The sequence below is a fragment of the Staurois parvus genome, unplaced genomic scaffold (genome assembly GCF_062004578.1).
Source record: "Staurois parvus isolate SC_StPar_1 unplaced genomic scaffold, SC_StPar_1.0 ptg000177l, whole genome shotgun sequence".
NCBI lineage: Eukaryota > Metazoa > Chordata > Amphibia > Anura > Ranidae > Staurois > Staurois parvus.
In genome coordinates this window covers 62,108-79,313 of record NW_028317973.1, presented here as the reverse complement: position 1 = coordinate 79,313, position 17,206 = coordinate 62,108, and the positions used below count along the sequence as shown (strand labels likewise).

The window sequence follows — 17,206 nt, the reverse complement described above, 5'->3', positions numbered from 1 at the left end:
CACATATATAAACTTATCCTAAAGGGAATTTTATCAAATAGGAGTTTAGAATAGCACTGAACTGTATTGGTTTAGCAATCCAGCCATTCACATCCACAAAAATACAGTACAAAGGGAATTCCATCTGGTTTTCAATCCACAAGCAGTAACACATCATGACTTCCCTCTCATCAAAGCTCAGAACCTGTTTTTGCAGATTGCATCTCTGGTGCCACCTAATTATATTCTTACCTCACCATACAGGCATACTGATGCTCTGTGGGCACCCCTGTTGGCCTGAATTACTGTCTACATTTTGCTGTAAACAAGCAGGGGGCTATGGGAGTTGAAGCCATTACCATGTCACTACATAACTGATTGGATTATATTTAAAGAGGAGACTGGATTCTGGAAGCTGAGCCAAAGGGAAAAAAAGGCAGGTGGGGGGCAAAGAGCTAGTCACAGGTATTGTCTGGTCTTTCTTCAGCTGATCTTTTCCCTGTTCCTGACTTACTATGCCTTGTTCTGCATTGTGTCTCTGTATGCCATCTTGTAGAAGCAATACTTTTGCTACCTCATGGGAGAACATCTAGCAACAAGTGGGCAGTACAGTAGCGACCTCACTAAATCACACTCCAGATCTTCTAAGACTAGCAGTGCCTTAGATCTCACACTGCAGATATACAACTATAAGGCCTCATGCACACTGGACATTTTTACAGTTGCTCCTATAAGGGTGTTCTGCATTTTTTTTTCCTGCCTCTAAGCTCCTCTGCATGTTAGCCTATGTGTCCAGGAACACAAAGTTTTAGAGAGGTTTAGTGGCAGGAGGATTTAGAGGAAGGAAAAAAAAAGCCCATTGACAGCGCATCCAGGAGCAGCAGGATTTTGGCAGAAAAAAAGCTTGATACATGTAAACGTGTCTAAATGCGCATTAACGCTAGGTGCGTTTAGCTTTTGAGCAGTAATTTATATCAATGGCCAGAAAAAATTATTTATTCTGACCGATGAAATGGACAAAATGGTTAACGTGGCTAAATGCATTACGCATGTTTACAAGAGTTTGGTGGGGCTTTTTTTTGGCCAAAACGCTGCTGCCAGGAGGAGGCTTCTAGGAAACCAAAACATGCAGGTCTAAGGCTGTACAGCACAGGAATTCCCAGGCACCCTTACATACCAGGAAGCTTACGGCTATTTTCCAGGAGGAATTTAAGACAAAAAGGTACATTTTTCAGGGTTCTCCTTAGACACAACTAACAATTCTCCTTTTCCCCCTAGAACATAGCAAACCTCTTTAAAGTGGAACTCATCTATTGTTTTAATAACACTGCTGGGCAGGTGTTTTTTTGTTGTTTTTTTTTTTAGAAGAGATTTGTATTTCTCTTCTGCAAAAAAAGGATCTTGCCAGCAATTTTTTTTTCAATATACACCAAGCCATACATTCACAGCTCATTGTACAATCTTAGCACTTACCGAGTATAGGGATGGAGTACCTGACATGCGCATTCACCGGAATTGCATCATTCTGGGCCTGCCAATCATGATGGTTGAACATGCCAAACCCAGAAGATAACTGCACCAAGAAGTTAGTGGCAGTGAGAGATCAAGTAGAGTACTGGGGTGGTGGTCCTTTGCAGGTAAGCCTGCCATAATGTGCAAAATATGCATGTATACTTGTACAATATGACAAGTTTCACCAACAGCAGACTTTCCTTCAGCTCAGTTTTTTTTTTTTTTTGCAGCTATGCTGCAGGATCATTTTCACAGTAATTATAAATGGAACTTCTAATTCTTGATGACAGGCTAATTAATCCCTGCTCTTCAGTAATTCAGGGATATCTGGTTAATGCTCACAGCCACAGAAAGACCACGTTAAGTGCAGCTTGATGCCCAAAGTGGAAAGAGGTTTTCTGAAAGCACCTCACTGGTCACCTGCACAGAGCTTGCCAACTCTCGCTCACAGGGCAGGAGATGGCAGCCCTTATTTTGTGTGCATGCAAACTGAGGTTATCTTGCTGTGCAAATCCCCAACAGATGAAGACCAGTGGGTCATTAGAGCTATGGACCCATAATGCTAATATCAGATTTAAGTGGATTAACCATTTAAGACCTGCCCTCCTAGAGAAGGACGACAAAATTCCAATGGTTCTTGTGACTCCCTATGTGCTGGCAAAAAAATACAGATTACACAACATCCATGTCAGACACTTGTATCCTCATTAAAAATGGATATACAAAATTAAATAAATGCAGACTAGATTAAACCAAATTAAGACAGTACAAAGGAAATTATGGGTAAAGCGAATGGTGTTCAATGAAGAAATGCTAACGTAAGCAAAGTAAGCCACAAAACCAAGGCAATCAACATGCAGGAAAGTTGTGTGCAATTACCTGGTGGTCTGTGTGCCTCACCCACCATGCTGGGCGCCAGTACCTCATGAGATGGGTGCTGTATCTGGGTTGGGTAGTGTTGGGGTTCATAGGATAAGACAGAAGGATTGTGGGTATAAGGGTAGGAGGAGGAGCTGTGAGAGCGATGACTGCTGTCCACAAGCGGTTTCCTCTCATTGGATGCCTCCTTTTAACAAATGAAATAGAAAAAAATACACAAATAAACAAGATGGTTAATGTGAAGCAGGATAAAATACATCTGTAAAAAAATTACTTGCATAACATTGAAGGTACACATGGTTAAACATCCATCACTGCAAGCTAAAGGCACATGACTGCTATCGATATGCATCACAGACGCATGGCAACAAAGTCTCAAACTATAGGACAGTATTAACCCCCCAACCCCCCTCCCCAGCAAAAACTGAATTTTGGTACTTACTGTAAAATACTTTTCTTGGGAGATTATTAGGAGAGACGGGCTCATTTAAGGTAGGTGTTATAATGCTGCTTACAGGAATTTGTACACTAGCAAACAAGACTGTCACTCAGCCTGATACAACCCCTCCAATTCCCATCAAGCTCCATTTTGGGGAAAATAAGTAACAGGAGTATATCATAAAAGGTGCCTTACAAAACAACTCAAACTCACCTCACAGATGTGATGGCAGCAAGAAAAGCTACCTTGTGAGGAAGAGTAGGCAGGGGAATCACTCAGGTGAGTTCAGAGGGTGTTTTTTTTTTTTTGAAGAACTGACAGAACCAGGCTGCGATCCCTTGATGTCACAGGGAGAACTATGAGCAACACACTGTACAAAAACATTCGCCAGGGAATGAGAAGCAAATGGTCTTTGGAAAAGAAGTATTAAAGCTGAGATTTGTCCTAGTACTCAAGACCAAATTGCAGATCGAGACCAGTCAGAAGAAAAGCAAGGATGCAACCTCCTGGAATACAAAACACCCAAAAGCAGTCTAAATGAGGGGTGAACACAGCAAACATGCTCACTAGTAAAAGCCAGGAAACAAAGGAGGTGCAACATGAAAACAACCGAAAACCCTTACAAAGCTGGCATCAGATGAGGCTTCAACGTCCACCTGATAAAACAAAATGTGTGAACAGAAGACCAGGTGGCTGCCTTGCAAATCTGATAAAAACATGCATGATGCAGGAAAGTCCATAAATCACAAAGTGATTCAGTGCAGTGCACTTAAGAGTTGATGGAACTAGAAGCAGGCTGTCCTTTATGAAGATTATATAGAATGAAAAACAGATAGCCTCAAACAGCATGTACCACATCCAAAACAATGGAAGAAATCTTTATGGGATGTCTTGAAACAGGAAAGAGATGGGAAAAACAGGGTCAAAGGAAGAAACTGCCATGGGAAGAAGAGTCCTGAAACCTCAAGGCAACCTTGTCTCTATGTAGCACAAGAAGGGTTCTTTATAGGTTAAGGCCCCAACTCTGAAATTCTCCTTGCAGAGGTGATGGCATTCTACAGAGGGACTTCCCTGTAAGGAAACAGATAAGGGGTCAGGTTCTAAGGAAAGACATGGCAGGTAGCCCATAGAGGACAGTCTTGTCTGCACCCATAAGGAAAACTAGAAATAATTTGACATATTCAGGGAAGGAAGAATGACATTCCCACAGATGCTGTTGAAAAGAGCACCAAAGCACCTTGGTTTCTATTGTAGCGAAAGAAAAAGTGGGGGCTCCCAAATGGGGAGGGGGCTAAGACAGAAACATGGCTGCCAAGGGCAATGGAAAGAAAGTACCTCCATTCATACAGGGGACCTTTTAATGGAGTAACTGCCTTGAACCTCTGTGTGGGCAGAAGCACCTGAAAAAGGAGTAACTTCCTGCAAAGAGTGCACAGTTAGTGCATAAAATCTAATCGATTTGAAAAACAATAGGGAAAAGCTTTCTAGGATGTGTCTAGGAGTATGTGGAAGCTGAGCAGGTGTATCTAGCCAGAAACTACTAAGCACTGTCTCAACTTACTCAAGTTTTAGTTGAAAAAAAGGAAAACTGGTGAAAAATACAAAAATAATCATCTCCAACAGAAATGGTGACTCATCTAAGGCAAAAAACTGGATTCTCACAGAGTAGGCAAAGAGGTACACACAGAGGGGCAGTCCCAGCAAAGCATTTACCATTGTACAGTCACCCGAAGATAGTGGCATATAACCCATGTTCTAAGAACCAACTACTGTTTCCTTAACAGGGTACAGACAGCAATATAAACCTGACTGGTGTTCTAATCCCTCTCCACTCTATCCAAAACAAAACAAATAAAAAAAGTTTTGCCTCTAGTAAGATACAGCTGTGTTCAAAATAATAGCAGTCCAACATCACTAAGCAGACCAATGTTTTTGGTATAAGTTATATTTCTACATGCCAAATCATTTACTAGTAGGTGTAGTAGAGTAATAGAAAACCAACAGATCCAACAGTCATGACATGCATGTTGTGGATTCTGTGTAATTGAATAATTGAAAGGTACGTGTTCAAAATAATAGCAGTGTGGAGTTCAATTAGTGAGGTCATTCAATTTGTGGGGGAAAAAAAGGTGTCAAACAAGTGTCCCTTATTTAGGGACGAAGGCAGCAAATGTTATATATGCTGGGGATAGTGCATTTCTCTCTGAAAAAGAGTCATTCCAGACACTGTTCAGAAGAACAGCGTACATTGATTAAACAGTTGACTGGAGAGAGGAAAACATGAAATCAGAAATGGATAAGCTGTTCAGCTAAAATGATCTCAAATGCTTTAAAATGGCAACCAAAAGCAGAAAACTGTGGAAGAAAACAGAAAACTACCATTTGAATGGTTCGAAGAATAGCCAAAATGGCAAAAACTAAGCCAATGATCAGCTCCAGGGTGACCAAAGAAGGTCTAAAGTTATGTGTGAGTACTGTAACAATTGAAAGAAGCCTATGTGAAGCTAAGCTATCAGCAAGAAGCCCCCGCAAAGTGCCATTGTTGACACAAACATTGTTAACACAACCGTATATGCTTTCCAGGTATGATTGTAGAATTTGTGATAAGTTGATTTCTGAGCTTTGAGAAGCATCATAATAAAAAAGCTACAAAGCCAGGCCAGTGACTGAGAAGCAGGGTGGTAAACTGGTCCTTGGAAAAAAAGAATCAGGCTACCCGGGAGAGCCCACAGGAAGTCTGCCGAGGTCTGTACCACATTCACCTGTGCCAGTTTGGAGAGATAATTATCTTCAGCATGCCTTCCATCTCGAACCTGCACAGCAAAAGAGGAAGTAGTTTCAGAGGATGAAAGGCATAGATCAGGTGAACTCACCAAAGCATCCACTTCTATAGCTAGAGGAACCTGGCCCAGAAGGCAAACTTGCTCAGTTTGTTGTGAAACATGAAAGCCATTTGGTCCACATCCAGCGTGCCCCACCCAAAAAAAAAGATCTTGAAATCTCTTCAGGTAAGGAGACCATTCTCCTAAGCCCAGACATTGTCAACTGAGGAAGGATGCCAATTTTCCACACTTGGAATCTGCATAGCGAACAGGGCTGAAACAATGTTCCACCCAAGTGGGAATTCAGTTGGCTTCTCTTTGATCTGTGTGATTTCTGGTTTCCCCCAGATGGTTGACATAAGTCACAGCTGTGATGTCCAGACGTTGAAAGGATAACCAAATCGCTTGTATTTCTTGAATGATATGAGCTTCCTCTGGTGTGATCAATTACCTTGCACTGATAAGTGATAAGGTGTCCAGAACTCCTCCACAGCCTGTCAAGCTGACATCCATCACGAGAACCTTCCAAAGCAGCAGGATATCTCCCCCGACTTCATTACGGATGTGCTAGATTCCTAGATTGTAAGCTCGAAAGAGCAGGGCCCTCAAACCCCTCGTGGATTGTTTTGTTACTGTATTGTCTCATGTTCTGTCCCCCACTATAATGTACAGCGCTGAGCAAACCTTTTGGCGCTATATAAATACTGTATAATAATAATAATGTGCTCCGAGCGATATAATTCTCTGGTTTTATGCTGGTTCATCTTTTCTTTTGTGAGTGTCATTCTAAATTCATGAATTAAAAAAGTTTTGCAGTACTACACGCTGTGGTTCTCTTTCTTTTAATATGTGTATTGTGAATGCTGTGGATCTGATGTGAGGAGTGGAGGAGGCTCTCTCAATAAGGACCTTGTTTGCCACAGATTTGTCCCATTGTGACAGGGAAGTTTTTTCTGACCTCCTATAAGAGGTCTCAGTGTTTGGTAAGAGGCTTTTCAGTTCATGTTGGTCGAGGAGTGTTACTCGTAGCACACATCACAACTTTGCATATTGGACTATCACTATTTTATTCACTTTATGTTGAACAATTATGATTTATGTTCATTAGCTGTTAATTCAATTGTAAAAAGCACATTTTCTCTATGTTTAATATATGTTTGTGAATAACACGTATTCTGCTGCCCTATATTACTATTATTGTTATTATCATTTATTTTGCTTTTTTTTTCATTTTTTAAAATATTTTGTTCCATATAAGTCACTATGCAAAAACCATTTTAGTGCATTGGGAGACTTGACAGGTTGGAGACTTTTGAGGGAGCCCAGACTGGTAATCTTACTAAATTCACAAGCAATTTGCTCCAGCTCTAGGCAAGTATGCACTGCCGAGGACACAGACACAGCTGCAGGCAAAATCAGAGTACGACTTTGAAAGAAAAGCATGCTTGTGTTCACTGCATTCCAAGTCAGCTATCATGGGGGAGATTTCTGCCATAAAATATCACATGGTTGACACCAAGGAGTGTCTCTAGCAGGGGACAACTGTCCAGGCTGTCCTTGTCATGCCCTTTGGCAGGGATGCTGCAAGCTGCTCGAGAGCTGATAGCAGATCAGGACCTGGGAGAACCCACAGAACTGCTCCCTAAGCACTAATGATCTGTCACACTGCCAAGTGCAGAGGTACTCATCGAACAACTGCAGGAGCAGGGAAAGCCATCTGTACCTTCTTTACTGTAAGGCAGCAGGGAGCCTATTGACTGATTTGCATAAATTGGGATAAGGCTTAAGAGAGGGTGGGATGGAGGAAAAGGCATGTGAATGCAAGTATGAAGCGGTGCATGCATGCACAGCATGGTGACAAAAGGGGGCCCCTAAAAGAGCAGGCGCTGAGTGCCAATTTCACAATGGTTGACAGTCAAAAGAGAGGGCACCGGGAACCAAATTAAAAAAATGGTGCAGGGCCCTGATGCAGACAGCCTGCAACCACTACAGTATCTTGAACAGAGCTCTGGTGTTAACCCTTGTGGGAGCACAACTGGAGCAGCAGTACCAAGCTCTCCTCCCACAATGCAGACGTGCTAGAAAGTGTTGGGCAGAATCCAGGCAGTCTTTGTCCATAAAGTCACTGTCTATGGGACAAAGTGCACTGTGCCTGACTCATACAGAGGACCAGGTGTCTTGAAGAGTGCCCACACTAGAGCGGAGTGCCTTTGTGCCCTGCATTTTCAGCATGTTGGGGTCTGGGTACAGCCTTCCAAGGCTATAAGGATCTGCCAATCCAGACAACTGCATCAATGAGCTCTTTGGCGCTGTAGTAAAGGATCTTGACTACAAAACAAGAGAATCTTGATAGACATATAACATGTTGTAGAAAGGGTTTTGCTACTCTCAGAGTGAGAAGATATCTATTCTACTAACAGATGCTATAAAAAAAAATAGAGCTTGATGGAAGCAGGAGGGGTTGTATATGGCTAACAGCTTTGCTTGCTAGTGTCCAGTCTCCTGTAGACAGTGGAATAATCTTTTTTTTGGATCAGAATTAAACCTGTATTCCCCAATGAAGGATAAAGAAATGCAGTTTGCACAGATTTTTTTTTTATTTGCACACAAGTATCTCCACTTCAGAAATATAGCAAATATTTAACCTACAAACAGATGGGGAAATTAAATCTTAAAGTAGAACTATAGTAATTTTATTTTTAAGCAAATACTCTGAAATTGTGCAAGCATGCATACTTGCAAATCTGTGTTCCCTGTTGCATTATCTCTATGCCATCTGTTAGAGTCTGTTTTTCAGCATTAGAGGAAGCTGATAAATGCAGTGCTTCCATGTGAGGAAATTGATGCACTCAGTTCTCTGTAGGAACTCTCTTTTTATTCTTTGCCAGGAAATGAGTATGTAATAATGTTGTTCTGTCCTTCAATTGTTCCTCAGTCCTGCTTTTTGATCAGCCACCTTTTCTTTTTTTTAAAAAAATACTGCTGTCGACAAATGAGAAGGAAGAACACAGGACATAGCAGCCGGGAAGACCTTCTGGAAAACTTCTAGACACATATGGCAGTAAATTTAAAAGCAGTAAATTAAAAATTCACTAAACATTCACTGCAGGTGAACCTTTCAGGTGCATGCTATTCAACTTGACTGGTGAATGTTTAGTGAAAATTACATTCACTGCTTTATAAATATGCAGCATAGTTTTGCAAGAGTGCATGCATGCACTATTTTTAACTTGTATTTTCAGAGCGTTGGAATAAAAAGAAATCCTGCTTTGACTTTTGCAAAAACATTTGCATAGTTCAGAACACCACATGTAATTTGGCTGACATAGGAAAAATACAGGTGGCAAATATCATGATTTTAGCTGTCCCTCCCACTAGAGTCAGCAACTCTGTACGAAAACGCAGGAAGATGATTTGATTTCTTCTCGTAGGGGGAAAACAAAAAAAACGCTTTTTGTAACACTGAGACACGGACTTAAGCCAAAATGCTCACAAACACTTTATGAAAAAAAACATACTATGGTACTTACAAAACTGTGAGAAGAGACCATAGTCTCTTCTCTGCCAGAGATGACTGTTCCGCTGAGGCTCCGTGCAAGCCGCCGAAAGTTCTCTGCACTGTACAGTTCATCTTCGGTATCCCTGCTTTGGTCCCTTACTTGAGTGACCTGTAGGTATACACAAAGTATTTGATATGCAGCAGACTTATTCTCTCTTTGTATCTCAAGTTACTCTCATGTGGGTGCAAATTATTATTTTCCAAAGGCTGGCCTTACCCATACATATATTGACAATTATAACCTGAGAGGTAATGCCACCAGCTAGTGAGACAGTAAGTTCCATATAGCCAAATCTCCTCAGTATGTTCTAGTGATCAAGCTTAAGGTACAATATAAAGCTTAAAAATATGTATTCTGGGAAAGGTTTACCCATGGTATTATCTTAAAAGACTCTGGAAAGAGAATAACGTAAGCACGAAGTAATTTAATATTCCATGTAGCAAAGTTTTGGCACTGCTCGAGGTTGGACAAAATGTAATCATTCCGCTGGCAAGGAAAGGGGGGATGGAAGTCTCGAGTTATTCCAGGAACCAGGCAGTGTGCAAAGAGGGAGGATAAACGCTGCTCAAACTCATCCCAAGAAGTCCTGTGAGAATGCTGTGATACCAATGGCCTCAGCTGTCGATCCAGCCACTCTGTCGATCCAACCACACCCCCTGATGCATTTTGCCATGCCCATAGGGGGCTTTGGTCACAGAGGCTTTAATATTCCAGTTTCATCTTATCCAATAACCATCATCATGTGCAAGAACTCCAAAGATGAACTTGAGTGGCAAAGTAGTTTACAACTCAGTTCAAGCATCTACACAGTATTGTAAGGTAAGAAATCAACAGCAAACACTACACATGCTTAAACGAAATTATTAAAAAGATTGTGCTACTCTAGTAACAATACGGAAATAAGGTGAATTGGCTCCTGCTTTTTTCTCAAAGGGAAAGTTACATTTGTCTGCATCATCCCTCCTCCTTTGTAGCAACACTGGGGGGGGGGGGATGGGGGGTGTCCACCCCCACTTCTGGGGGACGCATAGACAGTGGGAAACCAGCAGTCAAGCAGCAAGGCTTCACTGCAACTTTCCCTTAGTTAAGATGCCAAAGCCTGGACCAGAAGCCCACTGAAGAATCAGCTCGGGTGAGGACAGTGCTGGATCCCTGGACAGGTAAGTGTCCTTATATTAAAAGTCAGTAACTACAGTATTTGGAGTGTGTAGGGAGGATATTACCTCCTGCCAAGTTCCTCTATTTTAAAAGGAAACTTGAATAATTACCTTTGACGAGATAAGACTCTGAATTATATTTATTGAGCAAATACGTACATGGGGAATACAGTGTCTGCCCTCCCTTAATTTTGTCTTCCCTACAGTTGTCCTCTGCTTATATAGCCCTTATCAAATAGAAACAGATCACAACAGAGTATCCTTTCCTAACACCCAGGAAAGTCCTGCCAAAGGACTACCCACTACCGCTTATTCCAAGTCTACCCGTTGTTTTTTCTCCCGTTTAGAGCACCAATCTAATACTCTATCTAGATGAATTGCCTCATGATATTTCATAGGATCTGGAAAGCAGATTCCCCATTTTGACTTGGGGAGAGCCAAAATAGATCTCCTTAACCTTGCTTGTTTACCTGCCCATATAAACTTCAAAAATCTTGCCCATAGATCCTTTAACCACTTGCCCTCCAGAGGATTTACCCCCCTTCCTGAACAGGTCATTTTTTTGCAGTACGACGCTGCGTTACTTCAATTGCGCGGTCATGCAACACTGCACCCAAATTAAATTTATGTCCTTTTTCCCCCACAAATTGAGCTTTTTTTCAGTGGTATTTGATCGCCTCTGCAGGTTTTAATTTTTTGCGCTATAAACAAAAAAAGACCGACAATTTTGAAAAAAAAAAAACCTATATTTTTGACTTTTTGCTATTAAACATGTCCAGTAAAACAATTTTATAAATCAAATTTAGTCATAAATTTAGGCCAAAATGTATTCTGCTACATGTCTTTGCTAAAAAAAAAAAAAAAAAAACAAAACTCCAATTCATGTAAATTAATTGGTTTACGTGAAAGTTATAGCATTTACAAATGGAGGTATATATACTGGAATTTTTTTTTCACTAGTAATGGTGGCGATCAACGACTTATAGCGGGGCTGCGGTGGGCATTCTGACACTGGGGGGAACTGACTTGGTGTCACTGACATCCCCAGTGACACCAATACAGTGATCAGTGCCAATAAAAAGCAATTAATGGCACTGGGCAGGAAGGGGTCAACATGAAGGGCAATCAAAGGATTAACTATATGCTGTTTTACTATGAGGCTGTGTTTCACTGCAAGCGCACTGCTTTGTATGGCTCTGCTATGCAGAGCCATACAAAGTAGTGTGCAGGAGCTGACAAGGGAGAGATCTGTATTGATTACCAAACAGGTCTCTCCCCCATCGGATATCCTCGGAGATCACTGGGTGCCGGTGGGGAATCAATGGCCAGAACCCGGTGATTGACAGTCGAGGCCGCTAATGATGGCATGGGTAGGGCACGTGCGCGCCACCTACCCAGAACTGCAAATTCACGTATATGTGATTTTGTACAAACGTGCCGCCTTGTAGCAGTATTTCTGCTATAGAGTGGCATAAGCGGTTAAGAAAACTTGAGACAATTTAATTGGTAAGGATTATAATAAGTAAAAGAGTTTAGGTATCATGTTCATTTTAATGATATTATTACGATTAAACCAATTAAATGACTCCTTATCCCACCTCTGAAGATCTAATTTAAATTTACATAGCAATGGGATAAAATTCAAAGATTTTACATAGGTTACTTGAAATGTTTGTACCAAGATACTGAATGTGGGAGTCTGTCCATTTAAAATTAAATTGGGAGCAAATGTGCAATTTTGCGGTCATATCTATGCTCACCCCCATTGCTTCGGATTTTGTATAATTTACTTAAAAAATTTAAAAGAATGGACTACTTGTGCAACTCTGCCTTCAGCGAGATCCAAATGAACATTCCCTCGTCTGCTAGGTATAACCATCTAGTCCTGAGGAATTCTTGATGAAGATAGGAAAAAGATTTACAATCTTCCAAAGAAATTGGCACATTTAAACCCTCGACAGGAGGGGGGAGAGGCCTGAACATGGCACTGCAAGTCTGCTAAGTGCAGGAGCTCCAAACACCCGCCATATGGATGCTGCATGGTAATAGACCACTCTGCACCCTCTATCAGATCCCATCTGATCCCGCCGTCCGGGGCTGTAAGGCGTGCCCACAGTGTCTGCACTGCACAAACTCCTAGAACTTACCTGAGGAGCTGTGGGGTGCGCCCGCGGCGTTGGCTCTGAGACCAGCCCTTGGATCGCACCTGGTCCTGCCGGCCAGGGCTGTGTGCCCCCTGCATTTGTGGAGGTCGAGTGGCGTTGGTACTCCCTATCTGAAGTGTGCTGCTGTGGAAGGATCAGGGCTGCGCTTGGAGCACCTGAAGGGATCGTTAACTGCTGAAAGAGGCACCCTGTGAAGTGCAGGGGAACGTTGAGTGAGGAGGAAGGTGGAAAGATTTGAGAGGACGGAGCATGGAGGGATCCCAGGAGGGACTGTTTGTATGTGGCATACCTGGGAGAGCCTGAGACTCTGAGCCACCTGCAGGCACACCACATTTCGAGCATCTGCCCAGATTCCTCCCAGGTGACCCTGCAAACCGGGTCATGAGAATCTGATAAAGACAGAAGAGCACACAGAAATGGGAGGTATTCAGCAACCCAGGTCCGGGAGGTGATGGTGAGTAGCCATGGGCAATAGCAGGATGTAAATGCCGGTATTGTTTCTGTCATAAGCAAATGTATACCTGAGCAGTGGGGCTGGCTGGTCAGAAGATCAAGGTGCTAGGTTATCTCAGAGTTAAGTGAGTGTGCTAATATTGCATATGTATTTAAAGCCATCTGGGACTGTAAAAGTTACAGAGAAGAGCAAGGAGGAGGGGCCTTACCTAGGTGCGACAATATGGTATTTGAGCAGTGAATAGAAAACTAGTTGGGAAGCTCAATCAATATGAAGAGTAGATCCGTTAAAGGTGGAGGTGCAAAAACCCCACAATCGAACACAAGAATCAGCACAATAAAGAAATGTATGCCACTGCAGGAAAAAAGTCCAGAGATACAATGCCCCGAGAAACAACAGGAAGGGAGTAGAAAATACGATGAGGAGCAGTCTAGACTGTCAGTTGGAATACGGGATGAAAATCAAACGAATGAATCTATAAAAGTGGACAGAATAATAGATCAAAATGTCATGGAACAACAGGGAGCTATATCACAAATCTCTACAAAAACAGAGATGGCAGAAATGTTTGCAAAGTTGGAACGTTCCATGAAAAATAAAATGAAGGTGATTCTCCCCCGTCAGATATCCTTGGCTGCAGAATGTGGACATTGCGGTGTGGTCAGGAGGGTCTAAGGAAAAGATAATATTTCTGAGAAGTGGTTTAAAGATAGAGATGCACGTTTCGGGGACATAGTAGATGGGGGGAGGTTGTGCACTTTCCAAGATTTGAAGAGTAAAAAAGATTTTGTACATTAGACGAATTGAGATACTATCAATTAGGACATTTTGTCTCAACGCTCCCTCAACCACTGAAGATGCCAGAGGATATGCTTCCATTTAAAAAATGTTGACCTCTAACATAGCACAAAAACATGTCACCTCTAGGATATACAAGATCCTTATTGAATTGAGGGGACCTGAGCCTCCGTTATTCTTAGAGAAATGCTAAAGAGAATTGGGAACAAAAATGAGTGAGCAACAGAAAAATAAAATGTTTACGTTAATACACAAGGTGATGAACACAGTCGAAATGAATTATAAATGTTTAACTAGAGGGTACTTTGCACTGAGTGTGGCACAAACAACGAGTAGAAGTTTCACCACTATGTTGGAGGGGCTGTGGGTTTAAGGGCAGAATGGCACATATATGGTGAGAATGTCCAAAAATACAGGTATTTTGGCAAGATATAAATCAATACATAAAGGAGATTCTGGGGATTACTGTTCAGAAGGACCCATGGGTGTGTTTATTTTATAGGTCAGAGATGTCAGTGAAACAATATAAAAATAGTATACTATATCACCTAATTAGCGCGGCAAAAGGTCTTATCCCCAAATTTCGTCAGGTACAGGAGCCCTCATCAATGAAGGACTAGATAGAGAGGATCAAGTATATAAACAATATGGAGGAGATATATCACACAGACTAAGATAAAATGGAAACATTTAGAAAGGAATGAAGTAGGTGGTATGACTTTAGGATATGTGAAAAATATCTGGAAATGGTGGGAGTTCTGGTAGTAAGGCTGGAGAGTCAAACTGAATAACTAAAGGGCCGTATATGAAGATTAAAAGAAAGAAGAGGAGAATAAAGAGCGGAAAGAGAGAAATCAAAGATTGGAAAAATAAAGATGGAAAATAGGGATTTAGACATAGATAGGTAAAAACGGAAGGAAAGAGATGGAAAGAACTACTTGGACGGGTGGGGGGGATGGGGAGAGAGAACTTCTGTGGAATGTCTGTATTTTTTTATAAATATGATAGAATGTTGATTTTTCGTATTGGAAAAATTAAAAAAATAAACCCTCGATGACCGTTTTTGAAAGTGTTGGCATTCCTGAGTCCTGAATATATTGCCACACTGCTAAATATTGATCTTTCTGCTTCAAAGTTAAACCGTATGTACCTAGGTCATACAAGGCCTCATAATACTCCCTGAATACTTGTGCTATTTCCTTTGACGATATCATCAAGGTATCACCTGTTTTTATATGTGGAATAAAATTTCTTGGGTTTTTTTTTTCAGATCTCAAAGCATTTGCTAGCAACTTTCTAGCCTTATTCCCGTATTCATTGAATTCTCTACGACGCCTGGCAAGTTTCACCTTGGCTTTATCGCTAAGGATAGAATTTAATTCCTCTCTTAATACACGCAGTTGATGTCCTATATTTTTCACCAGGGATTTCTTATGTGTCCTTTCTAATCCTCTAATTTCTAATAAGGAGTCTATTTGAGAATTCAATAGTTTCTTGCGTTTGGACCCCAGCTTAATGAGAGTGCTTTGAATAACACATTTATGTGCCTCCCAGAGGCATAAAGGACTGACATCTGTAGTGTAATTTTCAAAAAAGATATATCTTGTGCTATTTGACTTTTATATATCAGAACTTGCAAGCAGGTCTCATTCAGCCTCCAGTACCAATCCCAATGTGGATTTTCAACCAAATCAAGAAGGCATGAGGTCGGAGCGTGGTCAAACAGAGTAATTGGACCGCCGGAAGTGCGTCGCCACATCGCATCTATGCATTGCGTCACGTACACGTGACTTCCTCAGGATAGCGTCCTGGACACGTGTAGATGCGATGTGGTGACGCACTTCTGGCAGAGCGCTATCTTGCTACACCAGGTTTACACAGTACACCCCATACTGAGTGGTGTGACAAGCCTTGTTTGATCTGCGTTAATGTGAGTGCAATATTTGGCGATTTAACATGCTTTTAACATATTAAATAGTGTTGCACTATGGGAGACTTGTTTTTTTGTCCTTTTATGGCTGTAATGTGATACTCATTTATTGGCCTGCACTGCGTTTATCCCTGAATGGAAAAGTGATTTATATTGGAAGGAAGTTACCAGTGAGGTTCAGTGGAATCAGAGCGGCCTGGTGAGTTGGTACCTGTAGGATCCAAATTGATCCAAAAGGCGTGTTGACCCTTTTGGGTCGCAGCAAGGAGGTGAGGGGACATGCCTGCCATCTAAGGATATATGCTCACCATCTGCACCAGCACTATAGCACGTGGTTTGAAGATATAGGCACATTTTGGCAGTAATTGCCATCTTTGCTATTCTTGGCAATTTGTTGGACACTTTTTATCGTTTTATGCGTTTATGAAGTTTATGTTTATATATTGTGTTTAACATTATTCACTAATCACTTTATTTGGTTTATATCACAATTTTGGGGTACACTTTATATATCATTCACTTTGTTTGTGATCATATCCCTTATTTTGGGATCCACTGTATATAGCACCTAGTCTTTTGGGGTTTGGTCCCAAGTGGGACTGGGTATTGTCACTGAATGAAGGTGCGGGCATAGGACCAGCTTCATCATATGCACTTTGTGTACTGATAATATCACAGTCTGAGACACTGTTTTCCTAGATCTTGAAAGATCTATCACTTATATATTTATATTCATTTATGTTTTTTATCTTATTATTGTGGAGTTTGCACATTTAGTTATCAGCGCTACACCACTATTATATTTTATGTCCATTTAAAGCTTAAAGTTATGTTTTCTTCCCGATGGGCTATAGTCTCTGTTCCTATAATGTTCCCAATCATAATCTACTGGTAACAACGGTCTCCTGCAGGGTTAGCCAATCCAGGATCTCAATAGCATCGCAGTTCAAAAACTGGAAGGCCTGGGGGAGCGGAGCTGGATTCCGCAGGGTAAAACTACGGTTGTCACGTATGATAATCACCTCTAAAGGATACCCCCAGCAGTAGGTTGCACCCTGCATTCTGATACACTCCAGTAGGGGCTTTAATATGCGTCTGCAGTGTAAAGTATGTTTGCAGAGGTCCAGTAACAGTTGGAATTGCAACCACCTTAAAGTCCAATGGCTCCTGTCTCCATGCAGCTCTAAGTATAGCTTCTTTTGCCATGAAAAAATGCACTCTACAAATAACATCTCTTGGTTCCACTTGCGATGAATTTTGGACAGTAGGGACTCTGTGGACTCAAGCCAACGTTTGCAGACTCAGATATATTTTCAAGTAGTTAATTAAAGATTTCACTTACAGTCTGGCAAAGCTCCGCTCCTCCAATAGTTTCCATAAGGCCTCGTATCTTTATGTTGTTACGTCGACTCCGATTCTCCGCATCTTCCATCTGCAATTGTAAGATTAGGTAATTTTAATATTTACCCAGACTGTCTTCTACCCTTCCCAAGCGCATAGTAGAATCAGTA

At 41.5% G+C, this 17,206-nt stretch overlaps 1 protein-coding gene across 4 annotated transcripts in view; it reads right to left on the bottom strand.

Moving 5' to 3' along the window:
• LOC149462284 (ubiquitin carboxyl-terminal hydrolase 54-like) overlaps positions 1 to 17,206 on the bottom strand; it is a 73,290-nt gene that overhangs the window by 4,871 nt on the left and 51,213 nt on the right. For all 4 annotated transcript variants that reach the window (XM_089677080.1, XM_089677082.1, XM_089677083.1 and 1 more), the window contains 3 exons: positions 17,038 to 17,127; positions 9,162 to 9,299; positions 2,371 to 2,557 (listed from right to left, as the gene is read on the bottom strand). In XM_089677080.1, the coding sequence (XP_089533206.1) occupies positions 2,371 to 2,557; positions 9,162 to 9,299; positions 17,038 to 17,127 (415 nt within the window). The remainder of the gene's footprint in view (positions 1 to 2,370; positions 2,558 to 9,161; positions 9,300 to 17,037; positions 17,128 to 17,206) is intronic.